At 41.5% G+C, this 27983-nt stretch overlaps 1 protein-coding gene across 4 annotated transcripts; it reads right to left on the bottom strand.

The window, feature by feature from the left end:
- Position 1: 1 nt before the first annotated feature.
- cald1b (caldesmon 1b) lies at positions 2 to 27904 on the bottom strand. 4 transcript variants are annotated; one of them, XM_080505475.1, is made up of 16 exons: positions 27855 to 27904; positions 16343 to 16446; positions 12261 to 12386; positions 10792 to 11116; positions 9977 to 10717; positions 9628 to 9663; positions 9202 to 9275; positions 8733 to 8979; positions 8469 to 8594; positions 7212 to 7255; positions 7048 to 7126; positions 6435 to 6566; positions 6103 to 6345; positions 4535 to 4606; positions 3402 to 3442; positions 2 to 1554 (listed from the first exon to the last, which is right to left on the bottom strand). In XM_080505475.1, the coding sequence occupies exons 1-16, from the start codon at positions 27897 to 27899 to the stop codon at positions 1281 to 1283; spliced, it is 2709 nt and encodes a 902-aa protein (XP_080361601.1). In that variant the 5' UTR covers positions 27900 to 27904; the 3' UTR covers positions 2 to 1280. The 4 variants fall into 4 exon arrangements, with proteins under 4 accessions (XP_080361601.1, XP_080361602.1, XP_080361603.1 ...); XM_080505476.1 differs by lacking the exon at positions 27855 to 27904 and adding an exon at positions 16614 to 16734; XM_080505477.1 differs by having other exon boundaries at positions 1426 to 1557; positions 3406 to 3442.
- Between the last annotated feature and the right edge of the window lie 79 nt (positions 27905 to 27983).

The raw sequence follows: 27983 nt of genomic DNA, 5'->3' as shown, positions 1-27983 counted from the left end.
ATTGCTGAAGCAAAATAAACAATCATATCAAACAATGCACTCATCACAGACAATGAATACCTGCAGCATTCAGCTGATGTGCACCGCTGACAGAAGCACCAGGTCGATGTAAATTACAGGCTTTGAGGATAAAAGGCCCTTAGTGTTGTTTCGCGTCGTTGCAATGAAAAAGTAAAGTCGGTGTCATGTAAACTGATGAAAGAAGTCACCTGCTTGTGATACAGACCCGGGTTTTGTCACGGAATAGTTAGATAGCCGTGCCAATGCTGGGACCACCTCAAGCATTTCACTCTGTAGTTTGTTGGCTGTGTAGGATGTGCAGATTAAGGTGGCGAACCTTTGAGAACAATTTAACTACAGTATTTGTATTCTGTTGACACCCAATAGTGAAAACATTACTTTGGTATGTGACAAACATGAATTTCTGTACATAAACTTGTTCTAGTCTATCCAATAAAGCTGATTTGATTCAGTAGGGAAGATAAAAGAAAACAAAAAACAAAAAACAACCAATTTATGTTTATGGTACAACATGCGGCGGTGTGGGAACATACAATGACAAACGAAGACATTCAAATTGAATTCAACAGTAGGTGAGCGACTCACTAAACACCAGAAAAGTTGGATTCTTACAAGCCTCATTCACTAAGTGATCGTAAAGGATGTATTTATTACCTGCTACAAAAGTCATGCTTACTATTAATGAAAATGGCAGAAGCTGATATCATATAAAAAATAATGTTATATACAGTAAATGTTCTGCTGAACGGCATCAAAACTGTGGCTGTCGCCAGTGAGCAGCAAGCAGTGAGTTTCTATCACGATACAGCAACAATACTTGATACAGGACGATAATAACAAAGCTCAAAGCACATAATAAAAACACAGGATGTGTTATTGAAGCCAGGGGCGGCGCTCAGATGACGGTGTCAAGATGGGCAAGGAAGACACCCCCACCCACCACCACCACCACCCCTCCCCAATGTGATTGGCTATGATGTGTAACGCCCGCAAGTATCACTGGTTTGAAATGTGTAAAATCCACAAGTAAATCCAAATCCGAATCAAAGCTGAAAGTAATTGGAACAGGAAGTGACCACAGCTTTTATGTCCTTGATTTCACTTTGAGGATATTTCTCGATGATTTTTGCTTTAAAATATTTCATCAAATGTTGCAGCATATTATCACTGCTTACGCACAACAATGTTGCAGAGGGGAAATGATGCTAATTCTGATGTTAGCCATGTAAAATGAAGCCACATCCTTGCACACCAACAGATTATCCAATCATGATGAAAACACGCCGATATTCTTTCATTTTCAAGGAAATGATACAGAAGAAGAACTGTAGCTGGAGGTTTCTTATTCTTATTGTCGCTCCTTGAATCTCCTGGAAATTAGTGGTATGCTGCTGCTGCTGCTGCTGCTGCTGCTGCTGCTGCTGGTGGTGGTGGTGGTGGTGGTGGTTGGTTGGTTGGATGCACTTACAGAAGCTGTGTTGGTTCATGTGAAGCCTTGATTTATTGGGGATGTCACTGTTCAGGGCCTCACGCCTGCTGAGAGACAGAGAAAGACATTGTAGGTCCATTAGCCGGTTCAGACACAATGCTAATGTCACTGTGAAATCTGCAGATCTCGTCAAAGTTTATTAGGTGGGAAACGACATTAACGTCAGGACTGTTAATCAAAGTCGCTGCGGCCATAGTATACATACATATGTGACGGTGTGTCGGTGGATCAGACCCAGCGTTGCTGCCACGGACACACACCCTGCGGTCAAAGTCAGGACGTTTTTCTTTATGACTGAAAGCTGCAAGCTTTGTCATTTGCCCTTTACTTCATTCCTCAGCCGGCTATTTCTGATGAAGGAGCTGAGAGGCTACAAACAAGGACCGCTATTTAGGGGCTGAAGCCGACACTTGACAAACACTTTTCCATTGCTATTGTTCACACTTTGACTCCAAGCACTGAGGCTTGAAGAATGAAGAGGACAATCAAAAACTATGTTAAATTATTTGTTTTGAATCACAAGAAAAGTTCCGAACAGCAGTGCAGACATTAGGTGTTTGGATCTTTATCATTATAGCACTGAGTGAGTAAGCCCCGCGATCGAGCCCGATTTAAAACTTAAACTGGCAGTAATCCTCTCCTGCAGTGGCTTTTTAATGTGAAAATCAAGCAGCTGCACTCTGGTATGCCTGACAGCTCGCAGGAACTCTGCGTGGCATCGGCGGATCCAGGTGGCGGTGGGCGAACGGAGCGCTGCCGCAAACATGACAGCCATGCCAGGAGTCTGGAACTTTCTTTATACTGGGAAACAAGGTCATGGTGAGGGGTTTTTAAATATAGACCTCAGTGCCACAGGGCTGAGTCCGTGCCCAAAAATCTCCTGCGAGCACATTTGATTTACAGTGAGCGGCTCCGCCGGTACGAAGGAAGGCTGCTGGGTTGTGGTAGTTATGAGCTCTCAGCGGGCGATAAATCAGTCAAGGCCCGCTGCCCCCCCGCCCACACACAAGATGGTTTGAAGGGCAGACACACTTCAGCTAAACCGTGCTTCCCACAGGACTGATCAGGATAAACCCTGATTTGTTGTTCGTAATGCAAACATTTGAGAAGAAGCGTTCTTCATGTCTTCCTCTCGTTGAAAGGTGCACACTGCCACAGTCATACGACCTCATTACAAACGTTTGTCCACGTTATATCCAGCAGCAGAAATGATCTAATACAGCTTGTGCTTCTACTCTCTTTTTCTTCTAATTTTACTCATATCTGACAACAATTTGCACCACATTTCATACTTCTTTAAAAACAATAACTCTGTACTGAGTATGGACAAAATTGAAGTGTTGTTCAAACAGGTGCATTACTGTGTTAAATTGGGTTATTTTAACTGAGAAAATCCTGCATTCTTTTACAAAATGATATCTACAGCAAAACAGTTGTGCTTTGAACATCACAATGATTAAAATGAATTACTTGAGTAGTTTTCGAACAACACTTCCATTTGCCCAGATGGGTGACGCCATTATATTTGGAGTAGTTGTGCTTGTTTCTTTTCAACCGCTGTGGTTTAGCATACTCAAGGAGTTTGGTCGTCACTACGAAGATGGAGACGGAGGAGTGTGCTTCATTTCTTTAAGATTTGATTTGATTTGAACACAATTCATATCAGATCTCACAGAAATGTTCATACCAACTGTTTTAATCAAAGGTCAAAGTGCACAGTCAGCCCTTATGTACTGTGGCCATAATCCAAGGGTTTGTGCAGTTATTTCACAGCCAAAATGGTGTTTGTGCTTCTGTTCGGCCACAATGTTTTACATAAAAATTCATAATGCAAGTGAAGTCCCTCAGGCTTTTAATATGTTTTTACACACTTTAGAGTCATTTCAGAGACTCACCGTTTGTAAAAAACTTGCTCCTGGCTCCAACTGACAACTGAAAACAAGAAAGAAAGAATCAAAGGATAAAACAATGAGAATTAGCGGTGCTGTCCTAAAACATATTCCTTATTTGAGTTGGAGTACATTCTTCAATCAGATTAATAACAATATCATCAAAAGAGCACAAATAAAACTGTGGACTCATTAACAGAGCAGAAATATAAGTGATGGAGTGATTTCACCAATTATCATTATAGAGATGAATATACAGTACAACAGAATGAAGTACAACAGAATGATGTGCTTATAAATTCAAACATCCATGTACAGATGTCGAAAATGTGATCTGATAAGGTCTCTGTGAAGAAAAATAAGCACGTGCAATCAAACATGATGGAACTATTTCAAAGCACCCTTATCTTAAAAGAAATACCAAACACAGCACTCAAGCAGAAGCGCATGCACCCAAACATTAAACTCTTTGTACAGTGAGAATTGAGCACAGCGTGGTGCAGCCATATCATTGTTTTCTGTATGATAATATAGTAGCTAAGGACAAAATGATCCACTGGACATCTGAAAGGAAGTTTAGAAATGAATGATAATGTAAATAGGGGGTGGGTGAAAGATCTCCATTACTTCAAGATCAACAGTTCTGTCTCAGTTCAGGGATGCTAATGAAGAAGTCACTACAAATGACACACACAGTATTTGTAATTAAGAAAATATTTTTTTTTTCTTGAATACAGGGGAAAACAAATCTGCCAATAGTTGTGGTTCATTAAGTCATTGTTTAAAAGATAGATGGAGGAATAATAACATAATAACATCAAACAAAAATGCCCAAGACTCCAGGAAAGGTCATTTACAGACAGCTTTTCATTATAAAAACTAACTGTGAGCTTAATAAATTGACTGAACTGAGAGAGAAACCACTGCTCAGCATAAAATAAGTGTCAAACACCACAAATCGGTCACATCATGGCCGGAGGAACATGCACTGTGTTTCTGCAGCACATTCACAAGTTACCTCTTTCACTGCTCTACTTGGTAAACTGAATGGAGACAATAAGTGGTGTCACGTCACCATAAGCCTTCAACACATTACTGCCATTGTTCCGTCACAAACAGAGTGTGTATCTGTTACCTTTCCAGGCGTAGAAGTCTTCCTGGTTTCCCAGAGGCTGCGCTTGTTACCGACTTCAGCTGGTTTCACCTCCTGTGAAAAGAAAAATGTAATGTGTAAGTCAAGGCAGCGGCACCAGAAGAGTTCATCGTGTAATTCAGAGCAAGACAAAGGTGTATATCAGTGGAAAAAGAGAGACACGGAATCACCTAATTAAATATATTAAAGTTATGACAGCATCTCTTTTGAAAATGAGAAGAAGGCCACATAAGTTGTAAAGGCCACCAGTCTAACCAGCTTTCCATTGTCGCGCTCTAATTTCATTTTCAAGATAAACAAGAGCTTCATCTTCTCCATGAATTCCCCCTTTTTGGAATGGATATTTTCTATTGAGCGTCACAATCAAAGAGGACAGAGCCAGCTGACATGCAGCACCAGGGGCTGGTAATTTGACACCAGCATCGTGGTCTTGCCTGCAAGTGCCTGGAGCTGGAGAACATATATGAAAATGTCATTTTTGAGAGAAATCATAATGCCCTCATTTATGATTTCTTCCATTATTGGTGCCATTCAAAGTGAAATATAGGCAAGTGGTACCTTTAGCAGGTTGAAGAGAAGGAAGTGAGCAGCAGGAAAGGTTTGAGTGCAGATAACTGAGGAAAACAGTGGAATGAGAGGACAGAGAGGCAGAATTGATTAAACAACACAAAAAAAAAGGAAATACACTGAGACAGTCCAGAGTTGAGCTGCAGCTCAGCTTCGTCCCATTAGGGGGAAGTGTTCCCGCAGAAGTAACGGCAAGTTTACGGCCAGTTTTTTTGGGGGGCCACGGCGTTTTGACCCTAAAGATATCTCTCTCATAAATTGTGCTTGGGAACAATGTCACACGTCACCAGGAAAAGTTTCGGCGTGAGGACATGGTGTAACGTCTCCAGACGAGCTGAAGGATCAGCGGCTGGCAGCCCGCTTCACAGGAAGGACACGGTGTTCAACAAGATACAAAATGTTATTTTCGTGCCGTATGGAGGGGGAAAAAACCCCAATAAAACTGACCTTCAATGAGATTCTGACTCAATGACTGTTGTGCTGTGACTTAAAATAAAAGTGCTTCTATGTGAAACTGATATGACGTCATTTGACCTTTTACATTTCCCTAAAGGTCCAATCAACAAGATATATTTTGAAGTACAGTAAGAATGTCCATGAGTAATACAATGTTGAAATACCTTCAGAGGACACGGGGGGGGGGGGGGGGGGGGGGGGGGGGTAGTGAAGTAGTGAGATTGTTTGTTTGCAATCATTGGACATAGGATTTGATGTTGACATCTCTTACATAGTGAAAAGTGTAACATAAAGGAGGTTTAGCAGAGGTTGTGAAGTGACGTGTCCATGTGGTGTCACTGGGCTCCAGGCAGCAGCGGTATCCAGGTCTGAAGGCTGCAGCCAAACAGAAGACTGGCATGCTCGTGTGCTAATGAGAACATTAGCATTCACAGAATATCAAGGGATTACCTCGCTAAGGTAACGCTGGTGTCTCGTTTACAATAGGGTGTGGAGGGTGATGAACACAAGGGTTTATCGGGCCTTACTGTTGGCTTTGCTGCTGCTGGTTTAGCTGCTGGCGAGGCTGCTGCTGCTGCTGCTGCTGCTGCTGGGGCAGGGGCAGTGGCAGTGGTCAGGGCCTTGGCCGGGGCCTTGGACAGGGACTTGGACGGGGCTGGAGCCGGGGCCGGGGCCGGGGCTGGGGCAGGGGCAGGGGTAGGGGTCTTCTCTGGCTCTGCAGGCTTTGCTGTCCAACGCCCAGCCACGCCTCCTTTGATACCAGCCACATCCTGGAGACAACAGCCAGAAAAACAAAAGGAAAAATCCACCTCACTGCTCAATCACTTCTCCTAAGGCCCTCTTGTTTTCTCTCCTTCACCTTGTTAGCGGGAGCCGGACTTTCAGAGGAGTTGCTGACGTTGCCCTTCTCCCACATGCTCTTGATGCTCTTCGTGCCTCCAGTAGGGATATCTGACACTGAAGACTTGGGGGATTTCACATCTTTGTTTCCCTTTTTGAGAAAGAAAAATGGATGGATTCAACTGCTTACACTCAGACAATAGTCTGATCAACGATGGAGAGTTATTAGGCAGATTTAGGCAAATTGGAAAAGCTGAAACTTTTACATTTATTGTCGTGTTTAACATCTGATGAAATAGTTTGCATGGATTGCAGGAATATAATACAGATTTTTCAAAGGGAAAACAAATCATACTGATTATGTACATATGATTCACTTGGGCCACTGAGTGTTAAGAACTGTGGCTTTTCTTCTTTTCTGTCCACATTAATAATCTCTCTGCCTCTGATATTTGCTTTAGGATGAAGCTTCCTAACTAGACTTGTTGCAGCAGGAAAAAAAAGTCAGGATATAGACAAATGATGCAATACTATAGGATAGTTTAAAAATATTTCTTTAAATAGTTCCTTTCCATATAATTTTCCTGTACACTGTTTCTTCTATCTCTTGAAAGGAGAGCATTGTTTATCACCTGGATGGCAGAATTGTACTGTTCCATTCTGTTGCCAATCCTGGAGACTATTGGGGTGTGTGACACTCTCGCGCCGGTGCTGTTTGGATACAAAGGAGTTAGTGAGACCCACAAGAATCCCCTAATATTTGAATATGGTATGGGTAAAATGTTGTTTGACTCACTTTTTCAGGGCAGATTTGCTCAGGAATTCTGCCTTCTCCCCGATCTGTAAAAAATCAGTTTCAAGTTAGAGACCAGTCTGTTATTGAAAAGCATAAACACTTTCCAATGTGGTTGAGCTGTGCTGGGCTTCTCCACCCCGGCTCTCTGAGGACAACCCACCAGAGAAGAACAAAGATCACCCTAACAATTCTGAACATTCCTCCAAAAACACACCAGCAGAAGCTTAGATTGTTTCCATTTAATCACATTTTAGGCAACAAGTGATAACTACCTAGCTATAGAGGGGACAATAACAACATCTGGAGTTAATAAATATCAACTTATCAAGGTGCCAATATCAAGCGTTGCTTCATTTTCTATGAGGTATGTATAGAAAGTCTAATACCACTGTATAGTCAGTGTGATGTTTGTACATAATGTGAGCGCAGTTGTGTGGTGATGTGAAGGATCACCTCTATATCTAAATAGCATTAGGACGGCTTCACAGCTGCTTGTCTTGTCACATGGAGGCGATGAGAAGACTAAAGAGGATGAACTAACCGGCTTTATAAGACATCTGTGGGGATTAGCAGGTGGATTTTGTTGCATTTTCAGAGGCTCGCTGCTAAGATATGCTTTAACAGCAGCTGTTTGCAGCTTTGTATTAGTTGCTTCAGCGCTGTATTATTCTTCACATCAAACTCTTGTGAAGAAACAAAGTGATTTAATGTAATTTGGTTCATATGCATAAGCATTAAAAAGTTACATAAACTACAACTTTCACTAATGAAAGTTGGAGTTTATCTGTCCAGCTCACTGTTGCTATTGCTCCATATAACCCTAAAACAAATTCCTCGTATGCTGAACACAACTATAATTAAAAAATATATATATTCTGATTCTGATTCAGTGTCACAAACAATCACAAATCACAAATGAGACCAAAGACAACTGAGACTGTCCACTTAACTTTGCAGAAATCAAGAAAAAGATCAAGAAACTGTCATCAACCACAGGTTAACATGCTCATTAATCTAAAACTGTGAAGAAAGACACTTTCCCACAATACTTTCAAAAGTTCACGTATATTGAGATGAGCAATGTTGCATGTTTAAATTCAACTGTCTGAGCCTCTTAACATGATATTAACTCAGGAGGTTTGTATGAAGTTACTATTTGTGTTGATTAATAATCCTGGAATAGTTTTCAGGATGTAGAAGTTTGATGGCTCCTCATCGGAGCATTTATCTGTGTTATCTGATCTGATGAAGACTCGCCTTCGATGAGCCTTTGGCACCCATTGCAAATGTAGGTTTTGGAGACTCTTCCTCCATCTGTTTCTTCTTCTCCGCCGCCTCCGCCCTCCTCTTCTCTATCTCCTCCTTCATCCTCTTCCTCTCCTCCTGTTAAGAGAAAACATTTAGTTGTTTAAAGTGCGGTAAATGGTGCAGAACTGAATAAAACCAAAGCAATCTGGGTTTTTTTTTTTTTTTTTAGAGGCCATACAGAGAATTCTTTGTTCATGTGAAACCCATTCCCACCTGCTCCTTGGCTTTCTTGTCCTCCAGCTCCTGTTTCTTCTGCCTCTCCTCCTCCTCCAGGATCTTCCTCCTGTCCTCCCTCTTCTTCTTCAGCTTCTCCAGCTCAGCCTCTGCGTCCTGCTGCTTCTGCTTCATCTTCTCGAACTCCTCGCTCTCCGTGTCGTTCCGTCGTTTCTTCAGCTCCTGCAGCTTTCTGTCGGCCTCCTGCCGCTCCACGTCGTCCGCCTTGCTCGACGGAGCGCTGTCTCTGATCACCAACACACACTTCATCAATTCTCAGCTCTAATTAGGCTGCCTACACAGGGATGTAGGTACACTATAAAACACAGTATGAATGAATGTCTCAGGACTGAGCTGATTTGAACTGTCACACTGAAATGCAAAATGCATGCAAATACTGTACGTTTGAAGTCACAGTTATGTCAGACTGCTTTACAGATGCAGCGCGTTACAACATTTAAAGATTTACCTTGAGGTTGAGGTCTTTTCTGCTTTCTTAAATCTATTTTCTGCAAGACCCCCAGGCTGCTTGGGTGGTTCATTCTTTCAAAAAAGGGAAGAAAAGCAAGTTTCACTTCTATTATCCGTGTTAGAAAAGAACACGAGGTGTAATGCTCACACAAAACGTTACGACCACTTTGAAGATGTGAAGATGTCAATAAGATGCTGGCTACTGAACCTTTAAGTAAAACTCACCAAATCATTTAGTCATCACATTTTCATCAGATTTTTCAGCTTCTAACACATCAAATTTGGGAGAAAATGTTTATTTGCTGCTTGATAAACTCCACCCAACGCGTATGATCCAGCCGTGACAAAGCAATAGTGTCATTCATGTCGGCCATCAGTGGTCATAATGTTATGGCTCATTGGATGATGACAAGTTTTAATTTACCTTATCTTTAAAGCCAGGTCTCTTCAACTTATCCTCCTTGACACAGACAGGGAAGAGGGGAGACGGAAAAGGGTGAGTGAAAGAAAAACTGGAAGAAACAGAACAATGATGGAAAAAAAATTTGAAAAACAAAACGATGAGGCAGAATGATGGAGTGAGACACCTGGCGGTAAATGAAAAACACGCCCCTGAAACCTGCCCCTCTTTTATACATGTGGAGGGAAAACACTGTGAAAACACTGTGACCTGCCGCAAAACATCACAGATGAGAGGACGAGGTAAATAAGCTGAAACTGAATTCTTCACAAATGAGGACATCGTTTAAGATTCAACTGAATCACACCAGTACCTCTTCTTTCCTCTTCCTCTCCTCCATCTCTTTCTTGCGTTTCTCCTCTTCGTCTTTCTTCTTCTTCTCCTCTGCCTCCACTTTTCGCTTTTCCTCCTCTTTCCTCTTCTCCTCCTCTTTCTTCCTCTCCATCTCCTTCTTCTTTTGCTTCTCCTCCTCCTTTTTCTTTTTCTCCTCCAACTCCTTCCTCTGTTTTTCTTCCTCCTCTTTCTTCCTCAACTCCATCTGCTTTTTTTGCCGCTCCTCCTCCTCTTTCTTCTGCCTCTCCTCCTCCTTCTTCTGCCTCTCCTGTTCCTCCTTCTTCTGCCTCTCCTCTTCCTCTTTCTTCTGCCTCTCCTCCTCCTCTTTCCTCTGGTTCTCCTCCTGTTCCCTCCGTTGCTGTTCTTCTTCCTCCTTTTTGACACGCTCCTCAGTCTCCTTCTGATGTTTCTCCTCTTCCTCCCTCTTTTCTCTTTCCTCCTCCTCCCTGTGCTGCCTTTCTTCCTCCTCTTTTCTGAGATTCTCCTCCTTTTCTCTTTGCTGCCTCTGTTCTTCCTCCTCTATCCTCTGCTTTTCCTCTGCTTCTTTTTGTTGCCTCTCCTGTTCTTCTTTCCTTGTTCTTTCTTCATCCTCATTGTCAGCATCAGGTGCAGCGTCTTCCTCCTTTTCCTCCTCAGCTTCTTCCTCTCCTACACCGGGCGGCTCGGCCTCCTCCTCCTCTTTCTCCTCCTCTATGGCTGCAGCATTCTCCTTGATCTCCTCCTGCAGAAATGAAGAATGTTTATTTCCTGCCTTCTCAAGTCAAACCCATTGATCTCCAGTCATCAAAACTGAACCTTCTGTTCTTCCTTGTCTTCTTCCTCTTTGCTCCAGGAGTTAGTGTCTGCCACCTCCTCCTGCTCAGGTTTCTCCTCCTTCTTCTCCTCCTCCTCCTCCTCCTCTTCAGTGTGCTCCTGCCTGCTGCTGTCAGCAGACGGCTCCTCCGGCGGGCTGTCCATGCCGTTGGTGGTGCCGACGGTGGGGTCAAGCTCCTTCTGCCTCTCCATGGCCTCCTTCATCCTCTGCTGCCGGCGCTCCTCCCTCTTCGCCAGGCGATCCAGCAGCACCTGGTCGTCGCCCGCTCCCTCGGCACCGGCCGGGGAGGATTCAGCCTCCGTCACACTGGAGAAACATGAGAGGAGAGGAGAGGAGAGGAGAGGCCTACAATCTCAAATCAAGTCAAAGCCATACAGTCACATCTCGACTTCATTCAGTTAAATCTTTGGCTGATCTGGAGTCTGTGAGCTTCTCCCTCTGCTTCAGTAAACTGTCTTGAAAAACAAACAAACACATGACCACTGAGGACACCTTCAAATATTGAGGTTCAGGTAAGACATCAATAACACATAATTGAGAAATGTTTTCTTTGTCCCATCTTTTACACATCATAGGTTAACTTGTTTTAATTTTTAGTGTCTTTTTTATTTTTATTATAAAATTATTATAAATTATTTTATAATATAAAGATGTTCTCCATTTTCAGGGGGGGGGGGGGTGATAAACATTTGGATCAGTAGTAAACATGCAAAAGAAAAAGCCACGATTTGAAAGTTTGAGAAAAGGATTTGTTGCATAAAAAAGTAAGACCAATTTAATTTAAACTCACTCACAAAATGTCTTTGGAAATGTGATAAAACAAAAAAAACCCAATATGATTAAAGGTCATAAAATATTGAGTACTATAAATGTTATTTAAGTTACTTTAGAGTGAAAAGATAACTCATGACTTTCATTCTCAATGCATGAACAGTGGCCGACCCTATATATATTCATTTGATGTATTTTTCCTGGTCATCTGATGAAGTAACTTCAATTACTCTGCAGGGAAGATCAATTTCATAATGCATTGTGGGAACAATACTGCATAATGGGGATACAGAAGCTTTCATAAGAAATTGCACTTTTGAGGACCACAAGTGTGCATGGTATTGTTTTTGCTTAGTCATATCTCTCCTTATGTGTACTGTTTATGTTTTTGTGCTTGTTGTTCTTATTATCTCTGCTATCCCTAGTAATACTATGGCTATGATATAACAGCAGCTGCAAACATGGCTCACTTTCAGTTCTTAGTAAACGGCAGTAAATAGCTGAACATCTCCCTCCTGCTCCATAAACATATTGAGAGTTTAATTTTCTGCTTCAGCTATTTAAAGAACTACAAATAACTACAACAAAAAAATGTCAGAGGCTTTTGTCTTTTCTTCATTAATATCATAATATTTTCTTTCTTCTTCCTTCTAAAGATTCTGTCCTCCGCTCATTTCACCTGTTGGTACTGATGACATCAGCAGTCCCAGGCTCATCTGTGTCTCTCATCTTCTTCCTTTCCTCCCTTGCACGCCTCCTTCGCTCTCGAGCTTCCTCCTCCTCATCGTCATTGGTACAGTCAATTCTGAAACAGTGTTCAAGCGCAGTGATTGTTAAAATAAAAATAAAAGAGTGTTCAAGTCAGACCAACATTACACAGAACGTTACTAAAATTCAATCATGTCTTTAACATGGATGTAAGGGTACATGTTTGTTGCTGATCCAGGATCCTTCCTCATGGAGCAAATTCAAACTCTTACAACTGCAAACTTTCTATCCCAATGATACATTTAAATGTCCTTGTTAGCACCTTGTTAACTTTATGCATGTATTTTTCCATATGTATCTGGTAATGTACAGCTGATGAAAGATTACAAAAAAATTCCCAATTTATAGTGAAGAACCTCTTCCTGTATTTTTGTAGTGGAAAGCTACATGGGAGGAGGAGGCCCCTGGTGGTCTGTGGTGGTATTGCAGGTCAGAGGTCATTCACAGTAAGGACAAAAAGCTTTCAGAATTCACTTTGATATTACTACAAACACACACACACACACACACACACACACACACACACACACACACACACACACACACACACACACACACACACACACACACACACACACACACACACACACATATATTTCTATTAAAAAAACTGCCAATACAGGGTGATTAAATTCTGTGCCTCTTGTTTATTTGTGACTCAGTCCCCTGGTTTTGTCTCAAAGCTGTTCTTCACTGAAATGTGTGGCTCACTACATCCTGCTATGGTTGAGACTTCCTGGAATTAAATTCACTGGAGGGGATATTTGAAAAGAGAAACACTGAGTATTCATGTAATTTGTTAACACATTAACTCACGTTGCTATTAGATTTATTAATTGATTAAGTTCACCAAGTGTCACATTTTAATCCGGTTTGAGATTTAAAAGTTGGCTGGGCTCCAGTTTGGTATTGGCTGCTGTATTATAAGTAAATATAGTAAATTACGAGAATGTTGGAAAAACCACATGCTGTCTCTTTTACCAGTTTTATGTCGTGTTTATGGTCAAATATGGTGTCAGTTTCTCTTTTTGTTTAGTAATAAGAGCAGTGACTAAAAGAAGTAATTAAAGACATTTTGGACCATTTAATTGATCAGTTCAGTGAACGTCATCATATTATTTTGGCAGTAGCAGGTAGAATTGTCGTGACAAAATGTTTTTGTTTTTTTAACCAGATTTGAGTATATTGAGAAACATACTGGTAATCTGTTTTGTATAAATCAATAGATTAATCACTCTTTTGTCTTGAGACCACCAGTGGAGCATTTTATGAGACATGAGTGTGGATTTGGTGTGTGAATAATTTAAGCAAAGATGTTTTACGTGCCTTACAAGCTTGGGAAAAAAAGGTTTTAAGAAAAATCACACAATAATAAATGTATTAGTCTACTCCCCCCAAAAAATTGATGATATCACTGCTCTGTCTTATCTGTGATCTGTCCAGTTTCCTTCAGGACCACTTCAATGTGATGTTGATTCAAATACATCATATTATGCTAATAAAGCTAAATTCTCCCTCACTGGGGGGAAATAAAAAAATAAAACAAAGAGTAGATGTAAGAGCTGATCTAAATCATCCACATGAGACGACAAAGTCTTGGTCCTCCCTCTTAATAATGTGCATCTCACTTACATCCTCTCATTGACCTTCATCCAGCTGCAAAGCACCTCCACAGTCAGAGGCTTAGTTTAGAGTGTGCCTGCCGGTATCTTTCCAAGTATTACCAGGTTTTATGAGGCAGGGAGAGAGTTTGAAATGGTCCATTGATAGCTCACGGTTATCATTCCACTCTGCTCTTCCTGAGTCCAAAACACAATGATTCACAGATGTGAGAGGAAGAGGTGGCTGGAAAACACGAGATTCCCCTCTGTCTTTAAAACACAAACAAAGACCTGAATGAGGTGGAAATCCATTAAATCCAAGGCTTTTGCCAAATGGTGTGGGTCATGCCTAGGAATCCTTGGAGAAGTGATCCAGCCAGTGTAACACCGAGGGACGTGAAGCATACGGAGGGGGGGTTATGAGAGCTGCTGGGCCAAGAGAAGGGAGATGTAGAACTGGAGAGTAAAAACTCCACTCAAACTGTCGGCCGGCCATCATGTGCTGAGATAAATATGACAGAGAAAACATTCCAGTGTCGCTGCAGCATTTAAAGAGAGGACTGGAGGGCAGAGAGTCAGAGACAGAAAAGGCAAAGCAGGCTGGGAGGCCTGGCACACACGGGCCGGGCTGGCAGCAGGACTGTGAGAAAAAAAAGCCGGGGACATTTGATCAAATGAATGAGGGAAAAAAATCCCGAGTGACCATTAAGAGCAGCTTTCCTCTAACACAGATCGTTTCAGTTCACTATCACTGCTGAAAATGAGTGATCACAGTTAGTGCACTGAACAACTAAAAATAAAGAGCCACCAGTTACTTCGAAGACTACTGTATGTGTTATTGCAGTCTGTTAATAACAATACAGAGTCTGGCTGAGCTGTGTGGGTCAGTCTGAAGAGATTGAGTTCAAATCAGTTAGTTGGAAGTAAAAAATTATTATGATTTAACTTCACTGTTTTCAACAGCAAGTGCTTCTCTACATGTGACTGCGCCGCCAGCCGAACGAGTAAGCAGTCATGCAGACCTCGGTATGATCCTGTTCTTAAAAGAAACTAGGCTTATAAACCTAAAGCAACAAGAGAAAAGCTCAGAAGACATGAGATAAACTACAAAAATGCTGACAGCGGTAGAATCTTTCATTTAAAGCTTAATGTTAATGTTACTGTTAATGTTAATATGACTTATAGTAGGACATCATTCATGGTGAAACACGGCTCCTCTATTAATCTGGAGCTTTGAAACACAGTCGCCTTACGTCAAAATGTTCTGGCTAATTCTGATGCAATAATGAGCACAGGAAGGAGGAAAACAAGAGAGAGAAGCGCGACATCTGCTTTTAACAATACGAGGAACTCACTGAACTTCAAACATTGTAATTGTCTTATTAATTGCTGGAAGTATTGCATAGTAGCAGTGCGCATTGATGTTTAGTGTAAAATACAGATTCACACTTTAAGAACTGAAAGCAGCACTGCGCGGAGTTCACAACTATCAACAATGTTAAAATGATCTCTGGGAGTCACACCAGGACTGTAAGAAACATCCCAGAGGGCAGTTTCTATTCTTTCACTGTAAATCATTTGATTCTACTTAATAGTCTCATGGATTTAAGCTTATTACCCTATACAGGGTTGAACTTCAACACTTCTTTGCCAGAGCAAATAAGAAAGAGAGATAAATCCACACTGCGGTCGACTGATTCCCTAATGAGTGAACATCAACAAAGCCGTCGTCACCGGACGGCTGTCCAAGTTCCTGTAGCTCTGATGAGGTCTGCTGGACTAAATGTGGGACTCGGCTGTGGAAGAAGCTGCAGTTTCACTAAAGGAATGTGACTCCCTGTATACAGTTCATCCAAGTTGTTAGTGGGAGTGTTTCAACCAACTTCTAACCAACGAGAGAGACAATCTCTACTGCCACCCTGAACTCCTCCTCAGACTTTCTTTGGATCCTTTTCATTGCTGAAGCAAACAAAACGGGTGCATGATTATCATCCATCCCTCTCATGGTCACTCGGAGACGCTGCTGATTCCCAGCTGATGTAACCAGTGATGACATCGGTTGAACGGGTTTCCAGTCCCTCACAGGGCAAACACAGACAAACAAACATGTTTTTAGATTCTAATAGGAAGCCAGACTTCCTGAAGAAAACCTGCACAGGCTCAAGGATAACCTGCAAACTCCACACACACACACACACACACACTGCCACGCTCGGACTTAAACTGGGGTTATTCTCACTGTGAGGTGAGAGTGCGAACCACGACTCCACACTTGAAGATGGTGTGGTTCAGCACACCCTGGTCTGTTTTAATGATTAAATCCACTCCTCGTGTTTCTGCCGGTGCTCCTTTTCTACGTGAGATGACATGCATCACTGCAAAGATTACTCACTTCTCAGTCTCCAGACGCATCTGCTCTCTCCTCTGCCTCCTCAGCTCCATGCGGCGGTCAAAGTCATCATCCATGGCGTCCGAAAGATTCTCCTCACCGTCTCGCTGAAAGACAGAGTCACGTAATCATTGTGGTTAATTCACAGCTTTGTGATCGAGTGTCACACACCCTCATCCCGACAGACATGTCACAGTACAGGGGGCCACACAGGACAGCTCAGTGACTTACACAAGGGAAATAAAAGGCGATGGTTTCTGCTTGTTTACAGTACCTTAGCAGTAAGTACAGTTTAGTCCATGGGCAACAATGTCTCCTCTCTGGTCATATATCAGCTTCTAACAGTCTGGTTTATATCTCGGCCCTTCTGCAGCTCAAAGAATTCCTGCCTGTACTTTCAGCGACTTTAACTACCAGAAAAGGCAAACCCTGCCTCTTATGCTCCCCTCTTTTTCTCTCTTGGACTCTCTCCTCCTCCTCCTCCTCCTCCTCCTCATGACTCCTGCTCTCTGCCCTGTCTCATTCTCCCTCCCTGATGTCGGACTGCAGACCTGAGCACCGAGGTTATCTAACCCTGCTCTCTTTACTCTGAATAACAGCTTTTGTCAGATGTGACAGTTTTTATTTGATGGAGGTTTTGACCACCTTGCATGGCAGCTGCCTCCATTTACGTGTGAACGAGTGAATGTGATAGACAGTCTAAAGTGCTTCGGGGTATAGACAAATGAAATCCATGTACCATTTGCCATTCGGATGCTCGCAGAAAACCCTAACAGTCACAAGGAGAACATGCAACTCCACACAGAAAGGCTTCTCAGCCAACCACAACACCACTATCCAAATGTAAAATATTTAGCAACATAAATCAACCAGTTGAAGCTCCAGTACCATGAGAAAGAAGCATCTAATGTAGTTACTGTATTCCTGTAGTTTGCAAGAGCTTGCTATTCATTACCTTGAACCGTTTCTTTTTAATAACCAGGCGGTGAGCATTAGCCAACATTAAACCCCCAAACCTCACCTCTAAAGGAATGTGTGCTACTAAATGTTGGTGGTTCATTTATATACAGCAGTTTGGATGTCAGTGCCTTGCTCAAAGATGGATCGACAGCGAGGGAATCCATCCAGCAACATTCCCATTGATAGATGACCTGCTCTACCAATCGAGCCACGGCCAGCTTTGCTGCTGCTTCTTCTCAATATTCTTTTAACAGTCCTTTTCTCAGTCCAAGTTCTGCATCACTGGTGAAAATTGAGCGAGACTAAAGAATTCCAAACTTTATTGATGACTGATTGACTTAAACAAGACCACCAGTTCAACACACACAAACGCATGCATTACAGTATCATGTCACTAAGTGCACATTATTAACTTTACAGTAAAGCAACAGTCCCATATGGTCTAGCGGTTAGGATTCCTGGTTTTCACCCAGGCGGCCTGGGTTTGACTCCCAGTATGGGAGGACCTCTCATGGGTCCCCGAGGAGCTTAAGAAGTAGTCCTTCTGATTGGAAAGTTTGGAGCCCACTGGGGAACATGTTACCACTGTAGCCCTGTGAGCAACACTTGTGCTCCACAAGGTACCTCAATGTGTCTCCCCACTTGTTTCTTTTCAACCTGCAACTTTTCCGTCAAAATACAGTTAAATAAAAAGAGCAACAATAAATACTGGAATTACTTTTTTTTTTTTTTACAAGGCTCACTGCTGCAAGTCATTGCAGACCTGATATCTATTAAATCACTGAGCAATCCAAGCTTTCTTGGAATTGTAGATTTTGGACTGACATAACTCCCCTTAAACCCCCATTCATCATAAAAACAGGTGAACCCTCCACTCTCTTTAATCTTGTTTAGTGTTCAGGTTGAGCGGAACTAATGACATTAAACAGGATGGAGAAAACATTCAAATTCATTAGGCTTTATGGCGTTGCCAAAATAAATGACATAGAATCCAGGGTGCATCTAAGGTAATAGACTCAAAGTCTAAAACCTCCAACAGAGAATCTGTATTCCTGACTGGAGAGGTAAGGGATTGTTTACAAATGTAATTTCTCTTATCAAACCAGCATGTGTCAATTCACTCGCTTCCCAATTCCCTCTGGAAAACACAGAGCAAGAACTCCACTGCACAATGTTGAGAGCTCATAACTTAGATATCTCGAGTTGGGACATCAAATGCTTTGGCGTGAGACAGATCCTTCATTCCAGGGTCCTACGAGTTGTTGGTCGCTTTGTGTTCACACCTTCGGCTTTGAGCAGAAACTTCAAACTGCAGCCGATTGACGCTTTCAACGAACACGCTGACAGGAAACACTTCCAGTACCAGCTGCACAATCAGCAGCTGCCGTCACCCTCTGTTTTTTCACCACCTCAACTAAGTCTGAAAGTCTGCCAGTAACCCCAGCCAACATATACAGTGAATTAAAGCGTGAGTACAGAGAAACTGGGAAATTGGACTGCAGGACTGTGGCATGTGGCATTTTGATTCAATAAAACCAGACACAAATACATGCAAAGAATTCCTTTTGTGATATTTTTTACTATCCACATTCCACCGTGAATGTATAAACATGCTAATTGTTTGCCTCTCGGGAGAAAACGCGATGTATGAATTGTGATTGACAAAACATATGTGTAATTTATGCTGCAGAGTCTATTGCAGCATAATTACCTTTACAGAAGAAAGAAGTCCTTTATAAAGTAATCCTTTATAATATCAAGTTACACAGAATGTGCTGATGTTTCAATCCTATTTCCTGTGCCTGTTACTCAAAGTTCATAATTGTTTACAATAATTAGTCCACCATTAATTCAGCTAAGTCTTGTTAGTAGTTACGCAGTATTTAATATAGCTGTGTGATATTGATGCTAAATGTTGGAGTTAAGTCTTGGGATAACAATCCTATGATTGTTGTTTGTGGTGCTTTTAGTCTTAATTTGTTCATTTGTGCGCGTCTTTTGCACATTAACCACCTGGTATGGGTGTAATTATGACTGATAAGCATTTTAAATGTTTTAATCGGTTAATCAAACTAAATTTGGGGATCATTTGTCAATAATGTTGCTTTCCTGCCTTAATTAAAATGCACTTTGATTTTGCAGAGCATGTATGCAGAGTGACTATAAACTGTTCATTCAGTTCTATGCAATGTATAAAGTTTTTTGCATGCTGATAAAATGCTAACAATGAAAAATGTGGATATCCTGTGCAGCTCCAGAAGTTATTGAAAACAAAAACCTACGAGTTACTAGTCAGTTGAATAAGTAAGTGCCATACTTATGATTGGGAGGTCTCAATAAAAGAGCACAAAGCTTTATTCAGAGTGTGATTCGTCTTTTCCCAGAAGGCCTATCAACTATACAACTATTCACTTCGCAACTCAGTTGGTTTTAAAGAAGAAACTAAATTGAATGTGAAACAGGTGTAACAGTTGCAAAGTGCATAAAGCATAAAAACTGTCCAACAGATCTTGAGATAAACATTTTTTTTTGCCAATTACAAACTATTTTGATATAAAAAGCATTAAGATGTTATTTTTTTTAAATACTCTCATTTGGCTGAGGTATCTGTGTGGTTTGCAGCCGTATGAGATAGTAACTTTCAATTTAATTTGGGAGTTCAGTGAGCTGCAGACAATAATCTGAACTTTTGTTTGATGAACAAATAACAAGGATCAGAAGCAGCACCAAAGCAGCTGCTATAAACCAACATACATACACTAGCATACAGGTCTATACATGTTTATTTAAAAGTGGGAACACATCACAGGCTTTGACGCGGATTTGTGTTGACGTTACCAAGAGTGAAAGAGCTTTCTTGTCCGGAGAACTGAGTTCAACATTACTGAGACTCATCTTCAAGAAGTATATTGACTCTCAGTGCTGAAGTTAAGGTGACAGGCAGAGACAGCAGCTCACGTTTTCATCAATGACAAAAATAAAGAATAATGAGCTCCCTAAAATGCTTAACTCATCGATTCCAAGCTGCCTTTTGTGAGGAGTGAGATCACAGTGAGAAGAAATGAATGAGTCAATATGTGGCTCAAATTATTATTATTTTTCTAATCAAATCAGAAACACAGGCTACATTTATTGTACTGTAATATTTATCGTACTGGGTTTCTAATTTGGTCCTTATCAAAGACACTAAATGATGCTCGTAACATGGCATTATTATATAGTGGAGTCAGTGGTAAATAATCACAAAAAGGAAAAGCCAACTGTACAGCTACAGAAGTTCTCTTTGGAAAACCAGCATAGTGGCAAAAAAAAAAAAAAAAAAAGGTTATAGATAACAATTTTTGCTCCAAGTACCAGCAATTTTGTTTTTTCAAATGATTATTCCTGAGTTATACTCTGTGAAATGGAGCTGCTGTTGATCTCTTGGTACACTCCCACAGGAGTAAATAATGTAATTTAGTCAAGGCTACCCAAAAAAGCCCTTCGGCTTTGCGGCCCTTCAATTTAGGCATCAAAACAACTTTTGCAGACCTGACAAAGAGAAAAACAGTAAAACATCATTCAGTATTTTCAGAGTAAAGAGTGTATTTTAAGAGTGAAGCAGCACAGCCAGAGTACACAGACACACCTACTCTGTGTGTTATACAATAAGCCCGCATGTATTAACAGGATAGCCCCTTGATTTTTGAGAGGGTCCAAAAACAAGCATCTCAAAACAAAATGATAATAACAAAACAGAAACAAACGATAAGCAAAATGGTAAAACAACAACATTCAAAACACACAACATGCATGCAGGACAGGGGCTCTCGGCATTTGTGTAACCCTCATACCAGCTGGCTCTCAGTATGAAATAGTCATATCAGGAAAATCTGAGCTCAGTCTCTGTGAGATCCATCGATCACAATCTCTGTGTGTTGAACAGGAAGCAAGATCTCATATTAAAATCAGATTTTCATGCTGAAAATGATTATAAGGACATTGGTAAAGAAAAAGATCTTCGTTTCAACCTTGACACGGACTGAAGAGACTCCTGAACTCCTGACCACACATTGCTTTGACATTTGAGGACATGCTGAAAGAAAAGTGGAGTGGAGAATCTTGGGCTCACTGTCGTTCTCCTCCTGTGACAACATGCCAACCGGCACTGAAAGTAACCACAGTATCATATCGAATTGTGTTTTTATTCACAAATGTGTGCAATTTATTTGCCCTTTCCTCTTACGTGCTGTATTTCTAAGCTGCTAGCGTTATCTCTCCCTGCCATCATACTTCATCTCTTTAGTTTAGTTTCTATAGCTTTTGATCTTGGGAGCAGCCCACCAGCGGCAGATCATAATGGGATACACGCATGGAGCTGTTTAGTTTTCACTATGGCCAACGCCATATACAGTCATTGAGCCTTACAAACACAATGGGCTGAGAGAGACGACACTATTCTAGAGGTTTCCAGGAGAAGGTGCACGTTATTGAATACTTCACTTCCCCAGTAAACAGGAAAGTGATTTACTACATCTGCTGTGCTTTTTTAACTTAATATGGTAAGAATTTTTTTAAGAGGTATATATATGACAATTATCTGCAGAGTCCAGAAATGAGATTGGTTTTGATTTACTTCTAAGAAGTTTACGATAGATTGAAGAGCCCCTCCAGACAAATGGAACTATTAGCTTTGCGTCTTTGTTCAGATTCACGTTGAATGACGAGATCTGGAGAATGATGCTTGCGATTATTTAAAACAGTGGTTTTAAGATTGAGGGGTGGGTCTCCCCCCCCCCTGGGGGGTGCCAGAGAGTCTCGAGAGAGGAGCAGTTGCAGGACACATTGTGCTGGTTTGGGGGGCTTTTCCCAGCAACATGCACAACAATGAGTGAAGGGCAAAGCTGCTGATTTGTTTGAGTCAATCACACATTTTATCATTTTAAGACATTGTACTCAAAAATAATATACAATTTTACGATGATTTACAATAATAAGGTGACAGTGTAAGTTATATCCTGAACACTTCCAGCATACACTGAATAGAAAACAGTGAAAAATCTGTTTTCCAGTTCTGTGAAGGTGAGGTTGTCACAGTTTTTTGTTGATGTAAATCTTCTCGCAGTAGACACAAGACAAACTGCTATCCGTCACTCCCCCCGCAGCCCTTCTTGTCTCAACAGGGGTGACAAAGGCCCGTCTGTGTTTCTGAAGTCGGACCTCAATCTGGTTCCAAGTGGACTGACAAGACTGAATGACCTGAAAGCTCACTGAATTGTCAGAGGTGATCTGGCCCTGTTTGAACTGGCCCAAATCCAGCAAGACTGGCAAACGTCTGCATTTCCACAGTTTAAAACTTGATACTCTAAATGCTTTTCGTTCGTGTAAAAATGTCGGTCTGAGACATGCACACTAAAGTCCAGACACCTTCCTGACAGGTCTACATGTCACTACATAGATGATTTGTATAGATTAGAGGGAATGCTGTTGGCATGAATAATTCCAGCTCTAATGCTGAAATAATCCAAATGAAAGAGGAAAAAAAAAGTATCCTCAGATGAACGCATCCATCATACTGGCGCTTTAATTCAGACAAAATTGTCTGTTGGGACCAAGTTGTGACATGGAAATAGTTGCTTAAAGATCATTGCTGAAAACAGGCCCCCATCTGTGCAAGCTAGACTTTCTGTCAAAAGGTGGAAACAAGTTAGCAAATCACTCGCACATGAAATGTTCCCCGGACGGATTGTAATTCGTACATCTGTAACTGATTTTGTCTCGACTTGGCTCTCCTCTCAGTGGTCTGCACGACTTATTCCTGTACCCACCTACCCCTGCACCAGTCTGCTCTCGTGCATCTAAACACTCAACAGTTGATGCTCATGAATATTCATGTTTGTGTGTGTTTACAACAAATCAACTGTCTGGCTCTCTGTTTGTCTGAAACGTCCAAACAACCGCGTTGTTAACGGCTTCATTTAATTGTCATGTGCGCATGTGAAACGTTGCCGGGCAAAAGAAGTCGTCTGTTGAACGTCTAAATAAAACAAGATTAGTTTGCCTTTATACGTGCACAGCCGGAGATCTAAGAGGAGCTCCGTAAACTTTGCAGACAGTTAGCGAAGCTTAGCATAATGTGTTCAATCAGTGAGACGCAGCCCATCTGGCTTTAGCGTAAAACATTTACTGCACTTTCCTTCACGGATATGGGATTTTGTGTTCCAGGTTATGTAAAACACTTGGAGGGGTTTGGGTGAGCATGCAATTTGGCAACTTTTCAAGCAGTAAGTCAAGCATGTAGACCTTGAAAGATTTACTGTCATTATTACCTGTCTATTGTGTTTTTGTTCGTGTAATTTGTACACAAGTACCTGATTATTCTATTCTGAAACAAGTAATGCTGAAGTTTTCTGACTTTGTTAATATGAAAGCTCCCGTCAGTCTCGTAAACTAACTAAATCATATTTTATTTGTCCCCTTGGGACACATTGGGTTGCTGATGGGGGTCAAAGGTCTTGCTCAGGGTCCCACAGTGTTGAGCCATCAGCTGTGGGATTTGAACCTGCAAACTCCTGATCTCAAGAACACATCTCTAACATATCACTTTTATATTACCTTTCTGTTTTGTACTTCATTTCAGTTATTTTGTTGCTGCTTATTCTCATCAACATTTCTACATTTAATGTTTTGGGTTTCTTTTTTAAAGTCCACTTCCATCCAAACCATAGAGCATCGTCCTTTATGTTTGTGGGAATTTCAGTTGAATATATTGAATGAAAGCTCAGCTCAACGGTCAGAGCGGCACTATAGTAATGTAACTAACAAAGGCCTAATCGTGTAATTATGTAAAATGAATAAACGAGAAGTAACTCTCAGAGCAGCGCCATTATTTTCACAGCCCTGAAAATTCCTGTGTCTATACAAGTACTTCCCTTCGTTACTCTGCACTGCAGGCTGGTTTTGAAGGAAGCATCTGTTATCATTGCTACACTGGGCAGTATATGCTCACACAGTCCAAATACAGCACAGAAAGGATTCAGAGCCAGTAAGGACAAATAGAGTGTTACAGTCAAATGCAAAGCCAAATGAAACCAGCTGCAGCTATTCTAAAAAAAACAAAAACAAATCTACATCCTATTTGCTGAATGTAAAATATATTTCAAATGGTTTTCATTAAAAGTTGCTCTGGGAGTAAGTTCAACATCAGAAATGAAGTGAAAGACCATATTCAGCTCAAGCAGGTTTAGACAAATATACTAAATGCACACAGCTTTCTGGTTTCTTTATATTTAGAATAAAAAAGAATGACTTAAGACATTGACCAACAATAGAGACATGGGTAATTAATCATATAAATCCAACTGATTGATGCGATTTATCCCATTTGATAAATGGCTTTCAGGAATGTCCACTGCCACATCAAAAGGAATTAAATCACGGGACACTCTTATTTGAGTCCTTTGTTTCTAAACCCATCCAGGAGTTCATCTAGTTCATCAAAATGGTCCCATGAAAGGTCCTAAGTCCCAAAGAACATTCATGCTTCACTAATCGATAGAAAAGCTGAAATGCTTGTAATTGCAGGCACTGCACAGTCCTCCTTTGTTGTCTCTATTCCTCCCAGCTTTGTGTATGCGCCATGTGGTATTTGTGTATTGTCTGGTTTTGTAATTACCGGCTTGACGATGGTGCCTGTACAGATGCCTGCAAATGTCTTAATCAGACATCAAAAGGAGGCAGAGCAAATGGCTCTGTTCTGTTTAAGACGGTTCCCAAACCGTGATTGACGTTTGGCCCGTTGCAGCAGACCTCACATCCTCACTCAGAAAACGTTCAGGAAAGTCGTGCAGGCAGCTGGATATTAGCAACTCCCTCACGTGTAATCAGTCCAGTACAACTTGTGAACACAACAACAGACTGAAAACAGAGTATAAACTGTTCTGCCTGGTGTAAATTTCCCCTCGGGATTATATTAGAGACATTTGGGAAGCGGCTGCCGGCGCCAGGCTTTGTGCTTTTGGTGCGCGTACAAATAGATAACGAGAGTACTGAACATGAATATGTGTTTTATCCAATGATACGGGAACATTATTTCATATTTCGGTGTTTTTAGTGTGATTTCCACTGAGAGCATGATCAACTCGATACCGTAAACCTACAGAGTGACCTCCGCTCACACCACATACCGCCGCCAGACAGAGTTTTCCTGAAAGCATAAAGAAGGTGCTTCACACACTTATAGATAAACAGTTACCGGAGAGGCGTTTGCAATCAATCAAGGAGCCACAGCTGCTTACTCCACATGACCAAACATGGTCACATAGAAAAAAGTCCATGACCGGGATACAAATTCCGCGCAGTTTAGAAACCCTTGACATGCTGTAGTGCTGACCTTTTTCTGTGGCTCATTAAAGTTTTTGTGTGCAGTTTGGCTGAGAAGGAGTGACTTTTCAGGCCGATAACAATCGAGCAGCAAGGATTTGTTTCTCTGGCTCTTAATCTCTCTGCTCAATGCTCTCGCACCTCAGCTTCAGGTGAAAGGAGACACATGAGACTCTTTCACCCTCAATGACGGCGGACAGCAAGAACACGGGATCACACCGAATTTCTAAGTGACTCCAATTTTAAAGCTGTGCCACAGATTTCTCCTCAACTGGGGACTCAGTGGAAACAGACGCAGCTATGTGCACTCCCTGTTTCGCATCCCATCAGCCCGGGTGGCGCACTCGGCCTCCTTTTAAGGAAGTACACAGGCAATGTTAGTTGTAGTGTCCCAGCTTGGCGGGGTGGAAAGCCGTGGACAGAGAGCATGGTTTACTCTAGGAAATACCTGCTGTTTCACAAAGTAGCAAACCAGGAATAACTTGTTTCCATTCTGAAGTCAGTCAGCCGCCTTTCCATAATGCTACTGATGGAAGGGTGATTGTCATTGTTATTCGGGACACGCAAACTCTTCTGTATGTTGTCTTACTTTTTGTCACACACAAAAAAACCCAGCCGTAGAGCCGCGAGCTCTCTGACTTGCTCCCTGCTCCCTGCTCCCTGCTCCCTGCTCCCTGCGCAGTTTCAGTGTAAGTCAAAGATATTGTCTTAATGGGTACTATGAAACTCAACTACTGTTTACCAGAGCATTAGTTCCTTCTCAATCTTGATCCAACTCGGTCTTCCTGACGACATCATGAAAGATCTCCAACGGTAACATAAATATTAGCTCACATCACTGTAGTAACATGCGATTAAAACCCTGAATGAAAGTTGACTTCATCCTGCTGATGCCTGCATGCTGGAACTTTATCACAGCTTTATTTTATTACTGTTTTTTTGGGGGGTTTTCTTAGTTCATCAAATAATAATACACCAATAAGTTATTATTTCAAGTGATTTTGCTTTTCATTTTTAAAGTTTTGACAACTGATAGGAGCCTCAATGACTTTTCAGTAACTCGAAAAAGTTTTTCATGACTTGCACCACACTGGTGCAGTGATAGAAGAATTACATTTCTCCGTACATCGCAGGCATGGCAGACTGCTGATGAATGACTCCATTAATGTCGGAATCACTTACGCTCACCTCTGCCGCTCCTGCAAATGGCTCATGCGGAAAACCATTTCCTCTCCCATTTGGAGTTTCCCACCTGTACAACCAGAGAGCTGACTGAATCACATCCTTTCTCTGGTATAATGCCTCGTTTATGCTCAAACACAAAAACACCAGCAGCTCATTTCTTCCTGTATCACTTTCTTTTTTGATTACATTTTATTATGTCTTTTTCTTTTTGAAACCAAGTTTTTTTCTTTCTTTTTTGATGTTGAAAACACATTGATCGCCCATTTACTGCTGTCATAGCAACACTACAGGCAATAGAATAAGCATAATACTAATGCAATGCAGATTACACACAACCAGTGAAGCAAGAGTGGTAGTTTATTAGAAGTCCAAACTGTTTGAAAAAACATTTACACCTCATGCACACGTGGCCTTTTCCACCAAGTTATCCTGATTTCAGTAATGAAATCATCACTCTGTGAGTGATGATGTTCTGGAAATCCAAACACATCTCCAGTCCCAAAGGAGATGAGCTTGTGGTCATAAAACTCAACACACTGCACCCCTATGTGGTTGTAGGTTATCTTCAATACCATCTAAGGAATAGGAGTCTGACTTGGCATGTCCACCACAGCAAACAGTGTGTCCACAGCCAGACGCCTGCTCAGTGTATGAGTAACTGAAACTGAAGACAAATTACAGTTCTTTTCTCCTGGGCTGGACGGAGCTGGGGCAAACACTTAGAGTCCAGGAAAGGGAGTATTAAATAGAGATTTGGAAGTAGTGGAAACAAATTATCTGTAGAAGCAAAAAAATAATGACATATGTTACTTTATTATTAGTTACTTCATAAATGGAGGATGGAGAATCAGCATAAACACAGGTATTATTGACATTTCTGGTTATCTCCTATAGCTCTGAACAGAAATGCTCAATGTTTCGATCAAAAGTCACACCTGTCATCAGGAAACATCATCCCATCTGCATCACATCATAAAGTTGCGTCACACACCATGATCATCACACTTACCAGGATCTGCAGACTGGATTGAGTGTTCCTGCTGGAATTCAGCATGCAAAGAGCTCCCAGCCAGAGGCTTATAAGAGCAACCCGCAGTGTGTCACGGCCCCGCCTGCTCAGCCTGTGAACGAGGGATGT

The sequence above is a fragment of the Blennius ocellaris genome (assembly GCF_963422515.1).
Source record: "Blennius ocellaris genome assembly, chromosome: 11".
Classification (NCBI taxonomy): domain Eukaryota; kingdom Metazoa; phylum Chordata; class Actinopteri; order Blenniiformes; family Blenniidae; genus Blennius; species Blennius ocellaris.
Note: the sequence above shows the minus strand (reverse complement) of the source record. Positions and strands in the feature narration are given on the sequence as shown.

Bases quoted from the DNA above. Each gene is read 5' to 3' on its own strand.
- cald1b (XM_080505475.1), bottom strand. From the start codon at position 27,899: ATGCTGAATTCCAGCAGGAACACTCAATCCAGTCTGCAGATCCTG. The intron at 16,447-27,854 runs GTAAGTGTGATG...TCTGTCTTTCAG, and splicing joins AATCCAGTCTGCAGATCCTG to CGAGACGGTGAGGAGAATCT. The intron at 8,980-9,201 runs GTAAATCTTTAA...GTTGGTGATCAG, and splicing joins GAAAAGACCTCAACCTCAAG to AGACAGCGCTCCGTCGAGCA.